Here is a 25,303-nt window from a genome sequence, read left to right as displayed (position 1 = left end):
TGTGTGTGTGTGTGTGTGTGTGTGTGTGTGTGTGTCTCTATAAAAAGGTTTTAGTGCCTGAAGGTGATGAGAGCAGCAATTTATAGCTTCCTGTAAACACACTGTACAAACACACGCGGTGGCATACATGTACACACGGACATGTCAACACATTGTGACGAGCCGGAGACGGAACCTGACAAGAGAACCCGCGGGCTCACACACACACACACACACACACACACCCACACGCACACCCGCACACACAGCAAAGCACACAGACACACACATCATGTCTGTCTATCTTCATAAGGACTATGCATTTACTTCCATTCATTTTTCAGTTTTTTCTAAAGTCTAACTTTGACCCTTACTTTGAAACACAACTTCCAGCTTTGGGCCCCATAAGGCATTATGTGTCCTCAGAACATAAAATGGGTCTTACAAGTTGAGAAGTGCTAACACACACGCACATGCACACACCTACACACACACACAAACACAGTACAAATGTGTTGGAGTGAAGAAAGCCACCCTCCTCCCACGCCTCCCTGAACAGAAGGGACGTCTCTTCATCTAACAACCAATAATCACTGGGTCAATCAGCTCAGAGAGCACTGAGCATGTGCAGAACATCTGGCACATCAAAGCCTCCACGTGTTCAGGAGTTCCTGTTGCCGCCGTTCAGTTTGGTGACACAGCAACTCTTAAACTCTTTGAACCTTTTGGAGTTTTTCAGGTTGTCAGAAATAAACTTTACCTCTTTTGGCGATAATATAGAAATATAGTCTTCGTAGATGGTGCGAGCTTTTTCTTCTATGGCACTCTTGTTGATTTCTTGTTTGAGGTCTTCGCAGGCCAGCCAGAACAACATGTTCTCCTCGCTGTACTCGGTCCGCAGGAACTCCCGGAAAACGTTGCGACCTGCGGGGTTCCTCATCAGCTTGTCGAACGACTGAGACCACATCCGGATCTCCTCCACCGAGGGCTTGGGACTGTGAGACGAAGAGTGGAAAATATCTGTTTGTTTTGGTTAAAATAGATTCTTTTTTTAAAGAAAAGTAATGTTTTTGGTACCGCAGGGAGACGTTGCGAAATACAATGAGATCATGGAATTATGGGTTAAAAGAACAAGAAAAAGCAGAAACTAAAACAGTTAAAACTCATCTTGTGTCATTAGCAGCTGCACTTTCAACACACTCACACTTTGTCAAGACAAACTGCTTGACTTACACATCCACAGGAAGAAAATTCAGATACTCAGATTACATTTATGCATGTTAAGGAAAATAAAAGGAAACTGCAGATAGTAGCTGCCCTGCAGTTTGATGGAGATTATCATCTAATGAAATAACTTTAATAATCAAAACAGCAATTTATCAGATATTTACATGCAACGCCACAAATCTGTCAAATTTAGGCTTTAATGGTTTGTTTGTTATATTTTAGTCCTCAGTGATTATGCAACAAAACAAGAGTTTTATGCATAAGACTGAAGTTATGGTGCATTCTGACTCCAAAGGAGACTTAGTGAAAATCTAATGAAGATTTTCATAATTATGGGATTATTTATATTATAACTCAACAGAAACTACATCAGGTGAGAGAAGAAGAGATGTCCTCATTAAAATGTTAATTACTGATGTTCTCATGTGTAGATTCATCACCTCCTTTTATTCTGCTTTACAAATGATTTCCTGAACTCTATTTTTCATTATTTGACATGAAAAAACTAGTCATAGAAACTGATAATTGTTTTGTCTGTTTTCTTGCTTTTCTATAAATGTTGTTGCAGGATTTATATCCTTGAACTTGTTCTGTTTTGGCATCAGAAGTAAAAAGGATTTGAGAATCACAGTTTTTTAGCAGTCTTTCTAGCGCAGCGAACGTCTTTACTAACATTTACTGTTACATTAGTGAGCATCAAGGCCTAAACTGCTCATTCAGAATCAGAGCTGTAATACAGGAAGTCATGTGTTGGCAACAGTTGCAAGGCAGCAGAAACTCAGGGATTTTTCAACTTCTTCTAAAACTGAGAAGTTCTGTATTTTTTTGTTCTTCAAAACTACAAAAACTCCCACTGATGCTTTTCCATGATGTCATACAAAAAGAAAAAAGAAACACAAACAGTTTTTATATGTGATGAACTCTCACCAAGTTTCAAGTTTGGTTTCCATCTTGGTGTCCTGTGATATTCTCTTCCTCCTTCTCCTCTTCCGTCTCTCCTCTTCATTCCTGAAGGTGAGACTGACATGGTAAAACGGCTTTCAGGCAGGAAACACACACACACACACACGCATGCACGCACGCACAGCTTACACAGATGTAATTGCTTGTAGAACTATAAACACATGTACAGTCACACACAGTGTTGTTATTATCCCTTTTAATGGCAGCATCAGCCACAGTTATGCTAACAGCAGTAGTTACAAGTGTCTTTACTCTCACTGTGTGTAATTGAGAGTGAGCTATAAATAATTCATACCTTTGGGAACTACTGAGCCATAATCACTGCATGGCTACTGTCTGACTGCTGGATCAAATTTTCATCAACTATTTGTCTCTATAATTAAATAGATGTGATTTCAAAATGTAGAGTTTGTACATCATAGAGAGAACTTATTATAGAAGAGAAGCCAACGTAAAGCAACCTGGTTGTCCTCTGGTCAGCGATGATCACACTGGAAATGAAAACTAAATATTTCTGCTTCGCTACTGAAAGCTAATTCTCATCAGGGTTTATATTGTACCAGAACTGAAGCAAATAAACTTTTACCAAACGTTTCTGTCACAGACCTCCCAACATGACAAGAGTTTGCTTTGTATGCTAATGTTAGCACTGCTCATGTTGTGATCTATACGGCTCAGTACGCTGTTACAGTGAGCTCAGTATGCTGCGCAACTATATGAGACAAAGGGTCAGATATGTTTGCATGGTAGCTTAAAGCTACATTTATGAATCTGTATAAACATAAAACTTCCCAACCTCAAACAAATAGGTTAGAATTTGCATGAGTTGTTTTTCTACTAGGGTTCATTTACAATCCGAAGGAAGAGAGGCAAATAAAATAAAAGAACAAACCAACAACCAGAGCCTCCTACAGATAACATCTCCATTACAGCTAATGTCACTGAATAACCATTTCAGTCAACTTCACTTCCTTTCCGTAAGTTTCTGATGCCAGTAGAGATTAAAGCAGATGAAGACCAGATGAAATCATCTCAAGAAGGACTCAGGAAACCATTGCTTTTTTCTAGACAGCTACTGCAACCATGTTGCAATCCAGCAAAACCAACTTATAGTGGTTGCCTCTAAAGTCAGTGGAAATACAGAACTCTGTAGGGAATAGATGTCGCAGTTAAATAAATACACAAACTGGGAAAAAAAAGCCCTTTATCATAAAGTCATTTGCAAGTTTGTGTTTTATTTTGTAGGCCAGTTAGAGAGTGATGAGGTTTTTCAAACAGTGCGATGCTTGCTGAAGTTAAAGTGTTATTAAACAGACGTGTGTCTGATGGGTGGGTGGATTTTTGAGGGTCTGTTTGCTCCTCATTTTACAGCTTTGTAACAGAAACAGTTTTCCTTTAAACAACCAGCCTGCTTTCAGACAAACCAAGAATAATCGTAGAATTTTTTTCTTCTTTTTTATTGCTACATTATCATACTACTATAAATCTGCATGCTGGTAATTCCAGTTCTTAGAAAGTTCAAAATGGGAACTGGACTAGAAAGCTGCAGCCAGTGCAGCTCTTAAAATAAATGTGCAAGTTCACTGAGTCTTTGTTTTGCATTTGCAACAAATGCATTATGAAAATCTGATCATCTGAATATAAACCTCTGAATCAGTTTCTCTGAAGTCTGACAGCTAAGTTTCTTGTTAACTTTTTAAACATCACTTGTAGGTGCAGATTCTTGACTGCTGACAAATCCTGCTAAAGTTACCAACACTCTGATAATGAGCTCATTTCACCAGGGATTAATCAGCTTTTATTCCTGACTTGTAGAGCTGTGATAACAGGATTCATGCTTCTCTCTCCTACCCTCAGTGTTTTATGACAGATGTTACTTACTTTCTCTCTCTCTCTGTGTGTGTGTGTGTGTGTGTGTGTGCTCGTTTCTTACCATGAACAGCTGCAGCAGCAGCACCAGCAGAAGCAGCAGGCATTGGGCCGCTGGGAATTCTGGGTAGTGGTCAAACCCCGGGCCTCTCCTGCGCCGCTCAGAGCCGAGGTCTCGCTGCGACCTCCCCCCATGGCCAGCTCACCCCCCCCCCGATCGGCTGGAATCGGACCTGTGTACTGCACAGAGACGGAGACCCGCTGTAACGCTCACTTCTGTTACAGTAGCAACACTTCAGCGTTGAGCTGACTAAATCATGAACTCAACTAAAAGTTGTTCAGTTGTATTTTTAAAACAAATTGTCAGCAAATTTCACTTCAAGTTTTCAAAATCAGACAGCTGGAGATGATCACTGATGGCACATACTCCTGATCAGATGTAGAGGTTCAGTGTGCATAAAGAAGAAGACAAATCAAAAGAAGCTAAAGCTCAGACTACAGCCTAAAAATCAAAATCTGGATAGTGAGTGACATTCATCGGGAGGCCATTAGTCGTAATTTAGACGTACAGCTACAACATCGGGACCTTTCCTGAATCTGTGAAGAAAAGGTGTATAAAGTTACAAAGTGCTGCATAAATCTGTCTTTCCTGTCCTCTGCTGTCAGTTAATCATCCTGCCATGACCCCATTGAGCTGCTTTTGCAAACAGAAATGGCACATCAGTGACAACTTGTGGTTTCATGGCCAGGATCTCTTGGGGGCAGGTGTGAACAGCAGAGTGTCTCACTAGGAAACCTCCACTTTAATTTCTTTGGTTCATTTGTTTGCAGATGACATGATTCTGTTCAAGCCCTGATCTTCAGCGGTCATTAAAGCAGTTCTCTGTAAAGTGTAAATAAGTCAGGATGAGAGTCAGAGGCCACAGATTCATCAGACTCCTCCTGGGAGTGTTTCTGACCTGGGAAAACCTGGAGAACCCCACGACGACCTGGTGAATGATGGAGCGAAGCATGGCTTTTCTTGCAGGTCGTGCTCATATGCTTGTAAACAGTATTAGCTCCTTACAATTTTTTTTTGAAATAACTAGAACTGTTTCTTTTCTGTTCTTGAATTTCTTCAGATTGGGGAGATCTGTCAGACAGGTTCTATTTAATTTAACTGAATTCCACTGAGCGTTTCCACATCCACTAGGGTTAAACCTAAACGCTCATGTTGCGTCATACCAGTGAGATGACAAAAGTGACTTGCAAGTCTTGTGATTGTCGCAAACAGTTACATTTTCCTGTCCCCATCTCAATGGACTGTGTTGTGTGATGCCAGTAGCTCCGCCTTAACCGTACCGTACTGTTGTCCCATTGGCCGACAACTGAAGGAAGCCCAGGATCGGTGCTGTACGGGGCGGTTCTATGAGCCGCCTTTACAATGGAAACAGTCGGTAAAGACCAAAAGAACCGTCCAGCCATCGGTAGAGGACACTGCTGCAAAGCAAACCTAACTCATGCCCAACTAAAATCAGAAGTATGCTAAATGTAATGCACTTAAATTATGAATCTAAAAGTTGATGTGTCTTTACAGTTTGTAGTATTATCTGTGGGTCTGCAAAAGGAATCCCTGCCCAGAAGCTAATGCTGCTTGAGCACAGAAAGCCTTACTTTGGAGACAAAACACAGGAGCCAAGCCAAAATTAAAAAACAAAGAATGTGTAACACAATGCCCAAAAAAAGGTTCAAAACAAGACATAAACAAGCCTAAATATAATAATTAGAAGATGAACTGAGGAAGTCTAAAGAAGATGAAAGATCAGAAGTATAACTGAATGACTTCAGGGCATTAAAAGGTCTGAAACAATGCAAAGCTGCTCATCTACAACGACTCTGGGTTTAGACCAAAACAGCACTAAAATAATATCATTATGAATACAACATCAGCACCCTGAGTTACTTGAGTTGAAAATGTTGCTTTTCAACTCAAGCAACATTTTCAACAACATTCCTTGAGCTGAAAATGTTTCCCTCATTTTCAACTGAAGCACCAGAGACTGGAAGGGGAAAGATGAGTGAGGGCTGGTGAGTGAAGAGTGAGGGCAACACAGACAGATAAAGAGAAGATGTTGGCAACGGGACCGGAGTCTAAAAGAGGAAGAAGAAAACAGGAGATTTTACAAACAGAGGACTGGAGAAACAAATGGGAGAAAGAGCAACATGATGTAACACAGAGGAAGTGAAAGAGAGTGGGTATGGAAACAGACTAGGCAATGTGATGCATCATGTGATTGAGCTGTGATCACACATACAAACACACACAGATCCTAATGCATATGGAAGGACTTTGGAATATGGACTCACTTGGGTTTGTTCAGATCTGAAATATTTGTTCAAATCAAGATAAAGTTTATCTCAAGTTAGACTGCAGGACGTTTAAGGACATAGATGTTCATCCTTTGCCACTTACTACACATTAGATAAGGACAAAGCAACTGTCTGATTTTTACTTCTATGTCTTTCTTGTTCCCATCAACAGACTCTGTTCTCTTTGCAGAAGGTAAATCAGAACCAATCAGAGCGGCAGCTGCTGTGAGTTACTGTGAAAATGTGCATGATGCTTCCAAAAAGTTTCAGATATCATAGCTTAAATAAAGAAAAACAGTGAAATAACAACATATGAAAGGAAGTCTTTCCTGTTTGAAAGAACAAGACCTGAAAGTTCCCAGAAACTCCAGGTTAAAGAAATCAGCAGGAACCGTCGGTCTGGTCGGGAAGTTGTCACCTTTCAGGTTTTTAAGCCTCTGGCAGCAAAATGAAACTCCTTCACATGAAATTAGTGGTTACAAGATCTCAAACTGTTAAATCTTCACAAACCTTTGAGGCGACTGCTATCTTGGGATCTTTTGTGGCTTTTCCTGATGAAGTTGTAATCGAAGATGCTCCAACTGTACTCAAATCATTTGTTTGGCAGAATTTTGGATTTCAACACACAAACAATGTGCAGGTAGAAAACAACCAATGGATGAATGTCTATGGTTACGCTGAGCAAACAGTGCCCCCTGTCAGTAGCAACAGGAAAATGTTGTACCGCAGACTGCGCATAGTTTAAGTACCGCCAAACATCCGAAGAGATAAAAAGGTTTGTTGATCAGTTTGTTGAGTTTGTGGCAAAATCTATGAAAAATGCAGAATAAAGTCTTTTATGGAGTATGAATTTGATCGGAACAGTTTTTATTAGAGTAAAATGAAAACCCTGTCTTATCTTGTTCTCCTGAACTCAATATTGTGGCTCGTTTTGTCTTGTGAGTTTAAGTTAGAAATAATTACATTAAAATAAGGTTAGAAGTGCAGCATTTAGCAGACAGAAGATGCGTGGGCAGGCAGGAAGTGTTGGCTGGTTTAGACTAGCAGGGTTTCCTGAAACCCAGATACAAGTTATTTCACATCGACGTGTACAGTTGAAACCAGATGTTCACACAGTGCATGAAAAGACCTGTAGCATTTTTTCCACTGTCTGAACATCAAATCAAAGTAAAATGATTTTATTTTAGGTCAGTTTGTATGCGGAACAATCACAGTGTTGGTACTTTTGGTACTGTGCAGCATTTAAAGCTGTTGACCATGATGTTTCTTCAAGCCAATATGCAACTTTCAATGGAGCCAAGAGAAATCACATGTGGGGAACCACCAGGTTCGATCCTGGGGCCCCTCGGATTGAGTATCTACATACTCCTGCTAGAACCAGTAAAAACAAACCAGAGCAGGAGCGATCAAGAGTCATCACACAGTTTCAGCTATAACAGCTAGAAACTAGTGATCAGACCTGAACCTCCAGAGACACATAAAGATAATTACAAAATCAGTCTTCTATCGCCTGAAGGACGTTAGGTATACGTTGTTTAATGATGGCAGGTTTGTTCATTTGAAGACTTCCAACTGCAGCATGTAGGCAAATATTTTATGTGATCTGGACAAAAGCAACATCAGAGCATAAAGTCTACAAAATGTGAAGGAGTAACATTGACTTCAGCCCATCTGGACATTTGGATCCATGTGTACACCTTCCACAGGTAGATAAGGAGAGGTTTGTGCTGCAGTCATTGTGAAGACAAATAAAGATGGGGAAGCAAGGTCCGTACGACGATCACAAAATAAACAGGTGAGAGCTTTCTTTTTTAGTTTCTGTTTAAAAGAAGACGACCAATGGTGGAGCTGCTGACAGACGCAGAGGCTGTGTGAGTTTACTCACTGCAGAAACACACACATAGGCACAAAAGTCAAACATAATCAGTCATGTTTAGGTACACACACACACACACACACCCACGCACACACACACACGCACACAGTTTACCTGATATGTCAGAGAAAAGATAGGGCACTCCCTTACCTTCAGTTATCACCCACCCCATCTTATATAACACAGAGATATCATGTTGCAGCCTCTGTGTGTGTGAGTGTTTTTGTCAGCGAGTGTCTGAAGCGGAATGAGGGCAGGACTGAAGAAAAAGTAGGTGAATTTATCTGTTGGAAAGTGACTGACTGGAGAAACACTGATTATAAGGTTTTAAAAGCCAGAAAGATGATATAAGGATGAAAAACGACTGTGATGAAAATGATGAAGAGAAACAAAAACTACGTAAAGAGATGAAAAATGAAAGAAAACAAAATCCAACGTAATCAGAGGCATCACTTCCTCTTTTACTCCATGCGGCTTTTCAGAGTGAGTGTATTTAAAGGGATCTGGGTTGCTGTGTTAATATGATTAAACTAGATGGCATTTAAATTAGATGGAGACCATTTACATGTGAGCACCAAGAGAAAACTAAAAGACAGATAATGACTTCATTAAAGGCACAGAATACCTAAAAGTGAAGAGAAGAAGAGCTGCGTCTTGTGAGCGGGCTTGTTTTAAAAAGTGAAGTGTGAGGTAAAGTGGTGAAATGAAGTGGTGAAACGTCCTGAGCAGGAATGAACTGATGCATGACTGACGTGAACAGTGAAAAAACGGTTTATATCTGGAACAAGTCGGGCATAAAACCAACAAAACTGTTTAGGTTGTAGTGGCAAAGGAGTAAAATTACCAGCAGAGGCGTCATTTAGCAAACAAGCATTTAAGTTCAGTCAAAGTTTAATGTAAACAACAAAACTAACTAAGTGAAAGATCAGCTACTCAATCACTGAAATACAGCAAATCTAAGCAACGCAATGAAATCCGAGGGATCTATTACCAACCAACACAGGAATTTACTGAATGAATCTCACCAAAACTTAACAAATATGATCCTTCAGCAGAACAATGTCCTCTTATTCAGGATGGTTTTGGTTTCATTTGAATCTTCACATTATTTTATTGCACTAGAAGTGCAATGACATATATCCAGTATTTGTTATTAAAATTCTTCCCATAGTGAAGCAGTCCTACTGATGAGTAAAATGTAAAATTTTGCCGTTGATCTTAGGAACATTTCAGATTCTAGATCAAGGCTTTGCTGTAGACAATGATCTACTTAGGACCTCCAACAGATGAAACCCAACACGCTGCTGACCGCAGTGTCGCCGCAGTCCTGGAAAGGTTTCATCCAGAATGTCCTGCATTGGGTTCCTGGTCTCGTCTCACTGACCGCTCGGTGTAGACGGTTGGCTGGCCAGCTCCAGAAAAACTCCTACTGGTTAAAACTTCCTCCGTTTACCAACGATGGAGGCCACTGAGCTCATTGGGACCTTCGGAGCAGCAGACATATTTCAGTATCCTTCCCCAAATATGAGCCTCAAGTTTGCAAATCACAATTTTTTCCACAGTATCATAATGTTGTATTTGTGTGTAGAATTTCAAGAAAAGAGATTAATTCGATGCAGCTTGGAATAACGATGTACAGCCACCAAAAGTGGAAAAAGTGAAGCGCTGTGAATACTTTCCGGATGCTCTGTACGTGTTATGTAGGGAGGAGACGCACACCAGCATTTATACTGTCTACAAATAGACTTGATGGGAAAACCTGAGGGCACCCTCATTTTGTCTGTCATTTTTTGTTGTTTGCATTCCGCGTTTGTTTGTGAATGACACACAGTCGAATCCTAATGGGAACTATTTTGACTGCAAGGCAAACAATGACCCTACGACAGAAAAACCTTTGTCCTAGAACATGAACCGATGCTTCCTCCATAGTCTTTTGGTCCAAATTCCACCTTTTTCATATTTTTCTTACATTTTTCCAGATATTTTCAGACCCTGAACTCATTCAAATGTTGGGTGTGAAACAATTTAGCATTTAGACGTGGTCCACTGTCCTGTATTAATGGGAAAGCCATATCTGGTGTATATTTTCAAAAAACTATCTGAATTAGTTTAGAAAACAATAACAAATAAGCTGGTACACGGTGAAACCTGTACAGTAATCACCTCAGTGTTGGTGAACTGGCCCACCTCCTGTCCCTCCATGCTTTGGCAGCACAGATGGGCTCGCATACCAAGCCAATAAAGCAATATGAAATTCAAATGAAGAGCGAGACGGACAGCCGGAGCCTTTTTTTGGTGCAACGTGTCCATCCGTCCTCCAGCTCACACACGCTCCACACACAGCTGCAGCCAACAGCAGGCTTTAAGTAATGAAGCGCTCATTTTCAGGATTAATCTGACAGATTACACATCTATAATCTCTCCACCTGATCGCCAGCAGGCCACTGAGTGTCACTGTGAGCGACGACTCACAATCACAGATCAAAAGACAAATGGAGGAGTTGAAAGATAACTTTTTTTTATTTCTTTGACAGTTTTTTTAATGTTGGAAAAAGCAGGAGAGAGGAAAACATGATGAAAGTTTCCGACAATTATTACCGACTATGTTAGCAGTAAAAATACATCCACAGAGCTCAAGAAAGTTTGTGCTTATTCAATCAAAGCCAAAATGCTTATGTCAAGTTAGCAAAAAAAAGCCAACAGCACACAGGTTTCTATTAAAGTCCTGTTAAAATGGAAGTACGAACAGCTGATATCCACTGATACTTGAGAGCTCAGAAATGCTTCAAACTGCTTAGTTTAACAGTTTAAACACCAAATATTCCTCTGTATACATTAATGCAAACCATGGAAACCATCTTAGCGCAGCAGCTAACATCCAGGACTATTATTATCTCCACTCTTAGGGTTAAACTCAATCAGCAAAAGGAAAATGATTAGCTGCTTTGCAAACATCAGCTAATAAACAGCGTGTTAAGTCACACTGCCATCAAGTATTTTAGCCTCTCAAGCTGCACTTTCTGACATCATCATATTTTTGGTATGCCCCAAAACAACACAAACAAATCTGTCCACAGACAAATCCTGGAATAGGCTGTGGACCACTGCTTCCAATTATCAGTGGACATAAAGTAAAAAACTGAAATTGATCAAACTCATCAAAATCCATCCCTTTATGCATAAAAACTACAGTAAAATAACCGTTTTCACACCTTAGTCATTCATTTTGGTTTGAATCAGTTAACAAGTTTGTTATCTTGTAGCTTTTTCCAGAGGTTTGGTTTCTTTTCACACCCAGAAAACCAAGTAAACCTGCAGCTACAAACCATTCAGTCTGCCTATTAACTGGAATCTAAGCTAGAAGAAAACTCTGAGTTTCATTACATCAGCAGTATTTCATTTCTTACCTTCACAGTTTTAGCTTAACAATGAATCCTAAGTTAAGGTGTTGCACTTTTTGGAATAGGATTACCTGCTGCTAGATCAGGGGTCTGCAAATTTAGGCTCTGTGCATCATCTAATGTATTAAATATAGTGCAACTATTTACATACAGTTCTTATTTTAACCAAAATCTTGCATCTTCCCCATAACAATAAGCTGATCTCCATCTGGTTTTCTAAACTGCTGTTGCATTGTTCTACTTATAAAAGCTGTCTGGATTCTCCTAAATGACATAAAATAAGAGGTTATGAAGATTGTATTTTCTTTTTAAACAAAGTAATCTGTAATTAATCAATACTAAATGCCTATTATGAAAATTGAAGCTTTCATCACCAGGACTTGGCCAGTTTTGAGGCTGCAGTCAAAATAAATTAAACATTTACATTTTCAATGTTTATTGCTACGAAAAACCTGAATCATAAAAAAGTTAAGAAATCAGATTTTGTAATGAATACTGTTTGATGTGCAGATCACTTAGCATTATTGTTATGCTATTTGGGTGAACTGATTGTTAATAACCAGTGAGACGGACTGCTTTCTAGACATAAAAGCCATTTAAAGTAACCGACAGCTGCTACCCACCATCCTTCTATTCTGGTTCAGTCAGAACTTCACAGTTTTTGTTGTTTTTCCAAAGAGCGCAGATTTCAGGGAGTCGGAGCCAAACGCGGTGCAGCGAAGAGGAACAAACAGTTGAAGACGGAACGAACTTCTCCAACCTCCTGCCCAGACACACTCACCTCTAATCACGCTCTCACAATGACACACACACACACACACACACACACACACACGCGCTGAGCTGCTTTTCTGCTTGATCTATCCTCTTCATTTTTCACTGAAAACGTCCCACAGACCACCTTTCTTTCCCACTTTCCAACAGTCACACAGTGAAGCAGACGTGCAGTAAGTGGCTCCATAAATCCAGCTTAGCGCAGCATCGAGGTGACACACTTCATGTTTTTCACCACAAACCAAATCACCCTCCAAATTCATCCCAGCCCTTATAAGGAGAAGTCTGTTTAAGGACTAAATGCACACAATTAATCTACAACTTCTCACACGGGAGAAACTTATAATCCATTAACATGGGGCAACATGCACATGCAGCCACCAACAAGCCAGACCAAAACAAGCTCTTTGGCTCCTCTGGCAAAAAATTAATAAAGAGTGACCAGCTTTAAAAGGAGCTTTTCAAACAAGCTGCTGTCGGAGCCAACAGATGCCATTTGGTCATAGGAAGTTAAAGTTTCACAACCTGGTGGTCATTTCCTGGATGGAGCCATCAGCTTTAACATTAAAAACACACAAAGTCTGTCACGGACAACATATAAGATTTTGTTTTTGTTTGAAGAAAAAGCTGTGACCCAAATGAAGAATTCAGAACCAAGTATAGAGAATCTGAACGTGTTAATATGTTTAATGTATCAGCCTTAAATGCGAAGCTGCAAGAATTAATGAATCAAAAACAGAGAAAGTTGTCCAATTTAAATATTAATAATGATGTAATTTCAAATTATACCACAATAATAATAAAAAAGCCAGATGAGAGTTTCTACAATTAATTACATCCTGGTGGCACAAGTTTCGCTCCATCAACACACCAACTCTTTATCTGCTGAGCTACGAGGTCAGAAATGTCAGCGGTAAGCTCACCAGAGAGACGATTCAAGCCCGGACCAGCGAGGGTTTACTGAGTGACAGAGCGAACAGAGGTCTCCTTTTGTGATGTCTGCTCTTTCCCCGGCGCTGATTCTGTGCGACGACATGCCTCACCCTCCAGCAGAGAAGGAAGAGACGAGAGGCGGCCCGGAGCAACAGGAAAAGACGGGGAGGGATGAAGACACCGAGGCAGGAAACAGTCAGAGGCGTTGTGACACACGGGGCTTCTTGGTTTCTTCACAAAACTTGATGAATCAGACTGGGTGTCCACAGAAACACCCACGCTCGCCCTCACCCACCCCATCAGCCCGCACCATGTGGGCCGAGCTAAGCTTCGTTTGCATCAATACAAGCAAATCAGTAAAAAAAAAAAAAAAGTCCACGTTTACATTCCAGCTCCATCTGAACTTCTAGACTAGACTTGTTAACGTTGGTTCCTTTCACAACCACAGAATAATTTATAACCTGCCTTATCTTCACGCTAAAGAAAACTCTGGAATCCATGGAACATGTTGGAAAGCTTTTCAACAAATACGAGCAGGTGTTGGGTTTCATGTGAAGCAGTAAACACCTCCAAAGCTAGAAATGATCGATTGTCTTAAACGGTTACCCCCATTGTCCACATCTTTATCGCTTAAGATGCTGGCAGGTGTGGATATTTAAAGCTGATGAATGAAACTGTTAAATATTCTTCTAAATCACTGACTGACACTTTTCTGAGAGCGTGTAAAGAACAGGAACATCCTTTCAGCTGAACCAGCTGACAGAAATGATAAACTGCAACTGACTCAAGTATTTTTATAAATATGCTAAAACTGTGCAAAAAAGTTGTTTTACAAGCTAATATTCAAACAAACTGTGGAATCTGCAGCTTCACTGTGACTTAAATGAGCACAAAGTTAAAATTCACATCATCAAATTTAATGTCATGTTAAACAGCGATCCAACTGGAGTCGCAATGAAGACACTAGGTGGCGCTTTACAAGAAACCAGCAGCAGTTACTTCATGCCTGAGGGTAATTTATTTAACATTTGTTATATTCCAGTAGAGCAGCACAATATGTCAGTTCACACATGGTGACACTATTATATACACTTATGGCTTGCCATATACAGCCAATTTCACTGAGCACATATCCCTGCAAATGTGGTGTCAGTGGCTGCGTTTCCATTAACTGAAGAATTGCACAAATTGATTTTATAAAAATAAATTTGCTTAATGGAAACATTCTAAAAAAGACAACTAGTTTTTGTACAAGCATGATTTGATTTTCAGACATTGAAATAAAACTGCACTGGAAACACTTTAAGTGATGGATGTCATCTAAAAAGCAGCAGTTGGAAAAAGAGAGAGAGAATGTATAGACAGTACACATGCAAACATTTTTGTTGTAATTGAATTGAGATTCCACACTTTAAATCAAATCATTTGAAGAAAACAGGATCAAGAGAAGGAAGAGGTGCAGGAGATTTACCAGAACATCCGCCATGCCGTGAGGGTGGGCAGTCTGTTAGCGTGCGAGTCGTCAGGGATGTTAGCAGGCTGGACACATGCATGTCATCCCCCCTTCTTCCTCGGACCTCTCCTTTACAAACACACGCACCCAGACACACACACACACACGCACGCACAAGCGTGAGCACACACACACACACACACACAGATGAGTCCACAGACATGCATTCGCGCAAAATTGCCAAACACAAGCGCACACGATGCAAATGTATCGTAAATAAAAACAATTACCGCAAAAAAAAAATGTTCCACACATGAAGGCGCACACACACACACAAACACGCACGCACGCACACACACAGCAACAGATGTAGCAGCCACAACATGCACCAGAACCCCAATGACAAGAACATGGGTGTCCACCGGCAACAGCACACACACACACACACACATGCGCACACACACACAAACAAAGGAAGAGAAGAAAAGGCCACAGTGAATATGTGTCCCAACTCAAATGTGGTCAATTAATCACAATGAGATTTCGTGTAAGTTATGCAAAACTTTTGGTTTAAAACAAAGTCATGAATCTCTGTGTGTGTTTTCACACAGATCATAAATGGCGCCACTTCCTACTTCACTTTTGTTTTTACAATAAAACATAATCAGTTACCTTAATATCAAAGATGGAAATGAGAACAAACTTTAAAAAATAGAAACTGGTGAGCATTTTGATGAAAATACACACTCCAAAATATCGCTGTGTTTTCAGTATTGGTCAAACAAATAAATCCCTGAACTTCAGGATCAAGCATCCAGATAAGACTAAGTCAACAACATTTAATTATTAATAATTTAAGTTTTATATCCCAAACCTGTGCTCTTAGTTTTTCTGACATTTCTTTTCTCCCTGATACCAAGTCAAGGATCCATCAGGTATTGTTCATGCACTCCACTTTTGCTAAGTCTAAACACAAGACAATCTTTTTTTACTAATAAAATGTGGGGGCTGTGTTGTACGTTTGTAATTAGTGGCACAAAGTCAAATTTTTACAAAGACCATTTGGTGAAAATGTAGCAGTAATTCTCGTGTGTCTGCACATTTTCAATTATTCTGTTAAAAAAAGACATACATTTTTATGCACAATATTTTGTCACTAGTGGCCTTCACCAGGATGGACAGGATGCAGTAAGTGGTCCAGGTCCGGGAATCGAACCATAATCCATAAAGGATTATGTGTTCGTTCAGGGTTAATATTCAACTTTTTAGGAATTTTTAACATGAAGCTCCAGTTTATTTTTCTAAACTGAGGATCAGAAATGACTAATTTTGGCAACAAAATTCTGGGAAGAAAGAAAAAAAACATGTATATATAGTCATTAATCAGTTTATGATGATCACACACAATGTGTCACTGAACATAAACTTAGACACCATTTCAAAGTGAACGTACTGTTGGGCCTTCCATCAAATATGCATGATTCAAAATCATTTTGGTCATCATGAATTGGAGAAGGTTTTTTTTCCTATAAAGCAGTTTAAAAGCTGGAGTTTGAAAGCAGCTGCCCTTTAGAAATCTCCTAGTAGAGAAAGTTCAGCTTTAAAATCCCACATTGAAACCATGAGACAGAGATTAGTAGCAAGGCTGTTGCTCATCAAGCCAATTAGCTTGAATACGGAAAGCTAATGATGCTAAGAAGTTATTTAGGGAGAAAAAGAAAGGCTGTCAAAGCAGATTTCATAAACTGAGATTTACTGCAAGACATTTTTAATTGTTCTGGTAAATTCAGGACTTTTTAAAAACTTTTCCTCTGAGTGATCTCAGTGCATTTCACCTGATTCTGAATAACGGGCGGAGGAGTTTGCTCTCATGTTTTCTTCTTAACTGCTGCTTAGGCAAGAAAAGAAGATTAAACACAACTAAAAATGAGGCGACGTCTAAAAAACAATTATGTACAGAACAGAAACTAAAACTAAAGGAGACAATGACTGACACAGGTAAGCTGTGGAAAAGAGAAAAGCAGGAAACATTTGTGTGAACTAAAATCCTACAGCATTCATGATCGTCCTCTGCTTCTGCTTCAGACTCTCAGGAAAAGATGTTTCTCCGAAAAATCTACCAATCACAGTTTTAGAGAACACCAAATCACATTCAAACGGCACTTTATGAGAGCGCCGAGTTGCATTAACAGCAACAGACAAATGATAAAAACATCTTAAGCTGTTAAAATTTACACCTTACAAAGATTACAAATCCAAAAAAAACACAAAGATTTACCACTTCCAGGTAAATTTTACGCATCATTTAGTTTCAAAGGGTAATTGTCATAGATCCAATGCTGGAATTAAAAATGTTAAATTCCCGACAAATTGAAGGATTTATAGTTTTGCTTTTTTTTTAAAAAAGAACCTCAAATGCATCTTGTATGCGGCTAAGTTTAGGGATTAAAAACAAACAGGAGTGAAATGTAAATGCAGTACCCTGAATGCCATTTATGTTGTAGTACAATCATAAGACTGAGTAAGAATTGACCAATTTTCTGTGGAGCAACATGCATAAATATTACTAAAATAATTCAAACTGATACAGTGGCTAGGAACCACAACCAAATACTTCAGACTCCTCCAGAAATGTGCATAAGTGCCTAGATTAATAGTTCAAGCACCAAATATACTGTAAAATGAATTAATACAGTGGAAACCATCTTAGACCTGCCACAGAAACCAACATCCAGGGCTTTCCTTCCTGCTGTTGTGGGTTTAACCAATCAGCTGGAAGGAAAATGAATGGCACTCCTGGATTGGCTGCTTAGCAAGCGCTGGCCAATCGCATGGCAAGAAGAGTTGTTCAAAGGTACTTCAGCTTTTTCCTTTATGGTTAATGTTTGTTACATTTCTCAGTAAGACTAAACTCGCAGTGCAGGTTTGGATTCTCAATTTTGCCTCCAAAGAGTCAGACTTTCTCCAGGTCCTTTAAAGTGACGTCGTTTGAAACTTCTCAGTTTTTCTCTGGACTTTGACCACTTTTCAGTCATTTTCAGTCCAGTACCACTGACAGATGACTGCAGATATGAATCTCTGCTGTCTCCAAATAACACAAATTTACCAGAAGCATGATACAAAATGCATCTTTAGGCTTTTTTTAACAGTGACTTGCAAACCATGACATGGTTTCTCCTGCTGTTTCCGATCTCTCATTTGTTTTTAAGTTTTTATGGTAAAGACTTCACTCTTAGGAGCTGCTGCCTATAGATCTGGTGCTTCTTATTTTGGCCACTTGCTGCACATTAAGGACTTTTGTAAATTATTTCATGGAACAATATCTATTCAGAAAGTACTAAAAAAAGCAGGAAAAAAAAAGTACCTCAAAGAAGCCTGTAGATCTACGACTGAGACTCTGAATGGTTAGAAGAGAAACCAAGAAACCTCTGAAGTTCAAGGTCAGTGCTGGTTTGAGAGTTCTGAACAGTTTTGTGCATTACTACTGACAAGCAGACAAAAACATTAGGACCAATGAGAACTGCAAATCAGGAGAAAAATGCAAAAAAGAGATGAAGAGGGAAGGAGATGACCAACTTGAGAAAGAGGAAGTAGGTAACAGACAAAATGAAGAAAGAGTCAGGAAGAGGAAGTGTGAACCAACTGGCAAGAAGAAGAAAAAAATACTTCTGAGTCTTCCTGAAGTCACTAAAGATATGCACCACAGAGTAACAAAGAGGTACTTTAATAATGGCAATAAATTCAAACTACTTTGTTCTGAAAAAGTCAAAGTGACTAACAACCCTAACTTTTACATTTACAAACAAATTTCATTTTACTTTTTAATAATTCCCTCAGAGTTTTTGGACCGTGTTTGTAATCTGACTCGGCTTCAGGAAGGAGCCGGAGAAACTCGGATTTCTGAGGATAAGGGGACATGGCTGCTGACATCTGATAGCCAGGGGTTCCTCCTGCACAGATCCACCAATCTGAAAGAGACGTACGTCCAGCTCACTCTGTCAGCACTTCCTCTGATTTTTTACGCAAAATTCATCTCCTTGTTCACCCAAACACGCCTAGTATTACTTTATTAATGGTCTTCGACTAGATCAGCTGTAAAATCTGATTTATTTGCTCAGATTAAACATATTTTAGCACAGCAGCACATTCGTTTCTGCTTTCTGTCTCTTCCTGTTGAGAAGGAACCAATTAAAGGCTTTAACCTTATATGGTTATAAATAGGCTTAAAACAAGAATCCTACAAATTCCTAGAGATGAGGTATTTCAAGTGTTTTGTCAGTTTGGGCATTAACATGCTTTAAAGGATATTGAGGTTCCCATAATTAGCCACAAACACAAAAATAGCCTGGAGTGTGTGACTGAACCTGGTAGTTTAGTTTTCTCTAAGAAACTCACAGACCAGGTCAACTTTCTGACCTGTAATCTGTTGCAACCAGGGAACGTTGTAGTTCTGAAAACCTCTCCTAGTACAAAAACAACATGTCCAATAACTTCTTTAGGAGACGTTGGACATATTTAGACGATGCAGGAAGCTGATAATAAATGTGGCATATCTATGGATAAATACTGTAAATGCAGAGAATACAACTACAGTGGATCCCTGGTTAACAAATACATAAGACCTCCATTAAAAAGGTTCAGAACCGCCTAATTTAACAGGTGAAACACCAAACATGCCTAAATATCCATTAATGTGCAGAGTGGAAACTGTCTTAGCACTTCTATAGAAGCTAATCTCTACGGTCTTCCTTATCTCTGCTGTTTGTGGCCAATCAGCACCAAGGAAAATGAGATATCCTCACCAAGTAGAAGCCAATGACGTGCCAAGTAGCAGTGCGCCTGGGCATTTTAGTTTTCCAAGTTTCTTTTTGAATATTTTAGATATGCTGCATGAAAAAAATCTGCAAGTACAACATTTTTCACTAATATTAAACTACAAATAGATGAGGGGACTATAAACATGTAATACTGCATTTGTAAAGTTAAACTTTTATCAATTCTATTTGAAAATGCAAACCTCACAGCATCTGCAGTGCTGCACTGCATGTAACCTACGGAGGCTCTCACCAACCTCCATCTAAAAATTCAATATGGCTGCCGCAGCAATAAAGTGTAGTAATAGTGACAGAAAAACTGTGTGTGAACTTAAGTCCAACACACACAGTCCTGCACAACATCTATCAGTGAACATGTTGTCACAATGATTAATAGCAGCTCATAAATTGACACAAAAGTTTGCATGTCCTACTGACTTTCAATATTATTAGTTCTCAATTCTTCTCAAGAAGACAGATTAATGAAAACTATGTTAAATGCAACGCTTTATGCAAATACAAGACAAGAGTAGACTAATAAGTAAAATTAGATATTAACATTTTTATGCATCTTTATCATATTTTTTAATTAAAAATCAAGAAATACAAACAAACTGATGTACAGTGGTGTAAGTATGTATAAAAAGGTTAGAGGTGCTTCTCCTACATTTTCAGTGTAATTTTGGTTCATAGTCAGCCCTAAAAAAAAAGAAGTGGCCATTAAAATTCTTTCTACATTAACGCTGGCCAACTGCAGTCAACAAGAGTCAGGGTCGAGAATGTTTTAGATGTTACCCTGGCTCAGCAAACCTGAATCAAATGAAGGGTTTATTACCAGGCCGCAGCAGAACTCGATGAGAAGCTCAAGAGCTAATTTAGCCATTAATCCAACTGTAGAGCAGGGACATCTGAAACGGCTCTTAAAGGTTGGAGAAGGACGCACGTAGTCTAAACGGTCAGTCCAAATCCAACAGTACGTAATTCTGCTTTCATAGCGCCTCACATTTTTGCTACATTCCCAAAGCCTCAAGGTGAAGCGTAGCTCCACACCATGAAGGGCACCGCCATGTTTTACTCTAGACTGGATATCTTAGACTCTCATATCCGCTATTAAAAAATGTTGTGATCACTTAATATTTACCTGGAGCTTTATGATCCTTTCAAAACCAATAGATAATCAATTGTTTCTCATCCGCTCCTCAATATTTTTAGATTGAGGCATGATGTGTTGCTTTATGAGACCTTTAACGTCGTCAGAAAGTTATTCATTTTAGTGCTTTCTTGAATCTAAAGGTCTGGGAGTAACCAAACGTCGGTGTGGCTGGTGAAGTTGAACAAAGCCTGACATAAATTTGGTTAAGTTAGTGTTTATTCCACTTTATTCCAACCTAGTTTGTCTGTCCAGAAAGTCTGGTTCCTTTAGGGAGATGTGAATGCACAATTTAATTCTGATATGGACCAAACAAGCAAACTCTGGTCGGCCTACAAGGTTTCAAGTCAGTTTAAGTGAATTCTGATGCGAATGCATATGTGAACACCAACCAGAGTGGAGGTAGCACCAAAAGCAGGAAGTGGGCCACAGCGTAGGGCATTCTGGGTAAATGCAACCAAAACCAACGTGCAAGTCGCGCTGGCAGAAGAAATGGCTCATGGTCTTTTGCCAAAGACAAAAGAGAAATCAGACAAACGCTAAAATATTACGCCACTTTGTTTGTATTTACACTTCCTGAAGGAGGAAGCTGTGCTGAGCTCTTCTTCAGAGGTTTTTGTTTCCTTCAGTGGTTCTTGGTGCAGCGCCACCACAGGCGAGGGGGGGAACTGGTTTTTAAAGGGTTTGGTTCATTTGACACAGTGTAGAGTGAAAGTGAGCCACACCAACTGAAAATGTAACAAATGTTGCAATTTGAAAACACCCTCAAATGTTTTCACATAGCACCAGATCTCCTCTTACATCATCATATGAAAACCTATTTACGAAGATTATATTTGTCTAATGACACATTTTGTTTGATGATCTGCAACATTGCAGAGAAAGTAAACAGAAAAAAACGGATGCACATTCTTTTTCAGGAAGATGTTATGGAGACAAAAAGCAACAAATGCACGCAGGTGGCAGCCACACGTGTACACACTGTCCTTTTATGAGCCGGTCACCTACAATTCATACTAATGTCTCCTGAGGACAAGAAAAGACGCTCACTCAGTGGTGCAACAATTAACTCATCCGGATGACATTTCTCTTTTTTGATAGTTATCGTGTTATTGTTACACGCAAAACCTTTCGAAAGTTCATTAAAATGAATGAAAACTGGTGAACAAATGTAGTTGGAGTGCATGACAGTAACTTTAAAGCAGAGAAGTTGATCTATAGTTTTCTAATGTTTCTCAGGAACTAATCGACAAGACATGACAAGTGACAGGATGTCATAAAACTGATGGAGAACCAAAGTGCCATCGCTGCTTTTTTCCTAATGAGCTCCTCGTGTTACATGACACAGAAATAAAAGCCGTCAAAGAAAAGGTGCGAGGCTGAACCGCCCCCGCTGGAGTCCTGGAGTCAAGTGTCATTAAGAAAAGCGTTTAAATGAGGCGGAAAAGGCCGAAGAGAGAGACTTCTGTCGCCTCTTTCACTTCATCTTTACCCCCACAGACTAACTGCTGCAGAAAGCGAGGAGGTGAGAGAGGGAGGGAAGGACGGAGCGGGTTGGGGGAATGAGGGAAGGAATCAAGGAGACCGACCTTTCCACCACGCAGCGACGAGCGAGGAGAAGCCCCGCCGCGGAGCCCTCAGAGCGGCCAGGTTAAACTGGAACCAGCGCCCCCTTCCACTCCTCCACTCCTCCACCCCACTCCCCGTGTCACAGCCCGTTCCACGAGCCGAGCAGATACTCACAATCTTGGCATTAATCAGGTCCGGAGGGCGGTATCCGCTGCGCTTTCGGAGACACATCCGTGTGAGGTTTTTTTTTCTTCCTCAGCCGCCCCGCACCACCAGGTTTGGTGCGGTTATTATATTATTTAATTATTTATTTTTTTTTTTTTCAAATAGCCTGACTCAGTCGCTGAATCGGAAGAAGAAGGAGACCTCCTCCTCCTCCCCCTTCTGCTGCTCTCCTCCTGCTCGGGTTTTTCCCAGAGAGAGAGTGTGACAGAGAGACACCCGCGGAGAGTGAGCCTGCGAGAGAGGGAGCGAGATCACCGCCCTGGTGGACACGGGCGGCAGAGCGCATGCGCCGAGCCATACGTCCTTCCAAGCAGGGGACCCGGGGTTTTCTTTAGTAAAGCGACTTTATTCATGTTTTCTAGATCCGTATTTCCCTCATTAACACTGTAGACATAATTTATCTTTTCAAAACGTATCTAAAAAGTTTCAATAACTAAATCTTTGTTTCACAAAAGCATATTTACTTGCAAAACACATAAATGTGTTTTATTTTTTATTACAAATGTTTGTATACATACCAAAAATATAAGATAGTAATAGGATTTGATCCTAGCTTTCTACTTATTTTTTTTAGTTGTTATGTTTTCAGTGCATTGTGCTGTGGGACGTAACACCAAATATTTGTAGAAAAATGGCCTATTCATATTTTTTATTATTCTTAAAGCATATCCTTATATTCAAAAGATAATGCAGCTTGGGAAGCTGAAATATCTTGGCACAATGCTGCTTGACATGGTATAAAAAGCAGCCAATCAAGATCGAATGCAACCCCCTACCATGACAGAGCCACTACCGTGTTTTACAGTTGGCTGCAGACACTTGCTGTTAGGACTCTCCTTTTTGTTGCAGCGGTTTCCACAGTTGAGCTCATAATCCCACAGAGTCTGAAACAGTCTGACATCAGATCAGATTTGAAAATGAATGCTATAATAATCTGTACTTATACAGATAAAACCTCACTGATATTATTTTCAAGAGGTAGATGGTAAAATAGCAGCAACATTTACAAGTATCAGCATTTACATTCATGCAGTGACATAAATTAATTTAGCTTTGAAAGCATCAAAGCATGAATAGCATGTGTTGTTGTGCCTTAATTTATTTGGCTTATTTGGGGTGAGAAGCTACTCTCAGATGCTCTATTGGTTTTGTCTAGATTTTTTTGTCACTTTCTTCATTTGATTTGCTTTTATACACAGTCTATGTCATTTTAATCGTGACAAAATGTCGCTTCACAGACATTTTTACAAATATCCTGCACACTGTGCATATTTTATATATGTTGGTTTTGACAAATAATTGCATACTAGCATAGAAAAATGTAAAGTAATATAAAATCTATCAATCTGCCAAGTCCTGTTGTTTCTAGATGCTAGAAATGCAAAACAGGCTTTGTGTGAAGTGCCTAAAATATGATTTAATTTAACTTTAAAAAGCCTTTTAAAGTTACACCACGTGATACCTAAGACGATACCTACGCTGTCATATGGTGATAAACACATAAACATATTCCTTTGAAAGATATTAAGGAGAAACATGATGAATGTACAAATACTTGTAATATATTTTTTTAAAATAGTACTGACACTAATAAAATATTGTGCTAATGAGACCGTACTACTCTGTAATTTAATATCTATACTTTCACATATTACTTTGGAAGACAGTCCTGTCATATCAGCTACAAACTAAAACCAGTATGACATACACCTTTTCCGTCCGTCCGCCTGTTGTGCCGCAGCTCCATTGAATTGATTTTGTCCTTTCTTTCCCGCCTTCTGTTCTCAGTGAGATTATTCAGACTTCATCTGAAGCCAGTCTGATCCTCATATTCATTCCTGGATTTGCAACATTACAATGATCTTTACACCTACAACAAGCACAACAATGATCATTTCCAAAAGAGCATCGGCTGCAGGAAGATGACCTGACATGTTGCTGTAATTCCTAGTTATATAAAAGGAGCAAAGGAAGCATGAAGTGTTGCTTCCTTCTGACTGAATCTGCAGCAGAAAAGTTACGTCTCTCTTGATGCGGCTGGAATCTCTGGAAGAGAAAGATGCTGTTTATGTCTTACAAATCCTTGCTTAGTTTTTATAATAATGTCAAATAAAATTACATTTATAAACACCTCTTTAGTATTACAGATTAAGAATTGCATATATATTTTTCTTTAGTTTTTAGGCTGAAAAACTATGTGCAGGGATAAATGAAAACAGTAGGGGGCACCACATACCACGGAGAGAAATAAAGAGGAAGATGAGAGCAAACAGTCACACAGATTAAAACATATTTTAAAACAGAACAAGGATAAATTTGATCAGTTTTTTTTGTCTTAATACCTGATATTACATACCATAGGTGAGTTTAGGTTATAGTTTATGTTCACAAAGTCTCACCTTGTAAATTATAAAATCTTTTCATGTTAGCAGTCAGATTCAAGTCAGTTTCTTTATGCGAAAGTGTAGATAACTTTGTTTGCTAAAATCTTGCACATGCATAATGTTTTTAATGATTCACATTTCTGAGAAGTTTCTGTGAGGCCCTTGAATCTGCCTGCAGAGATTTTGATCAGAAAGAAACAGAAACTTTGTCACATAGGAAGCGTTTGGCTGTAATAACTTGCAGCTGTTTTCCTAATGCAGCCTGACTCAGACTGTTCAGGCCGGCCTTTTTCACTTCAGCCACAGACTCTTATCAGATTGACCTTTGATCCATGGT

The 25,303-nt window shown here is 39.5% G+C and overlaps 1 protein-coding gene across 6 annotated transcripts in view; it reads right to left on the bottom strand.

Annotated features, from left to right (window-relative positions):
• Window positions 1-22,948, bottom strand: part of rgs19 (regulator of G protein signaling 19) — a 28,107-nt gene extending 5,159 nt beyond the window's left edge. Inside the window, exons 1-6 of one of the 6 annotated variants that reach the window (XM_016679045.1) lie at window positions 22,532-22,920; window positions 14,843-14,953; window positions 13,362-13,482; window positions 4,103-4,278; window positions 2,134-2,226; window positions 740-974 (exon numbers count right to left, since the gene is read on the bottom strand). In XM_016679045.1, the coding sequence (XP_016534531.1) occupies window positions 740-974; window positions 2,134-2,226; window positions 4,103-4,233 (459 nt within the window). In that variant the 5' untranslated portion in view covers window positions 4,234-4,278; window positions 13,362-13,482; window positions 14,843-14,953; window positions 22,532-22,920. Of the gene's footprint in view, window positions 1-739; window positions 975-2,133; window positions 2,227-4,102; window positions 4,279-13,361; window positions 13,483-14,842; window positions 14,954-22,377; window positions 22,510-22,531 lie in introns of those variants that run through there. The other 5 variants (XM_016679042.1, XM_016679044.1, XM_016679043.1 and 2 more) reach the window with 5 other exon arrangements.
• Between the last annotated feature and the right edge of the window lie 2,355 nt (window positions 22,949-25,303).

The sequence above is a fragment of the Poecilia formosa genome, unplaced genomic scaffold, assembly GCF_000485575.1.
Source record: "Poecilia formosa unplaced genomic scaffold, Poecilia_formosa-5.1.2 Scaffold200, whole genome shotgun sequence".
In the NCBI taxonomy this organism is placed as follows: domain Eukaryota; kingdom Metazoa; phylum Chordata; class Actinopteri; order Cyprinodontiformes; family Poeciliidae; genus Poecilia; species Poecilia formosa.
The sequence above is the reverse complement of the archived record's forward strand: the minus strand, read 5'-3'. Positions and strand labels throughout refer to the sequence as shown.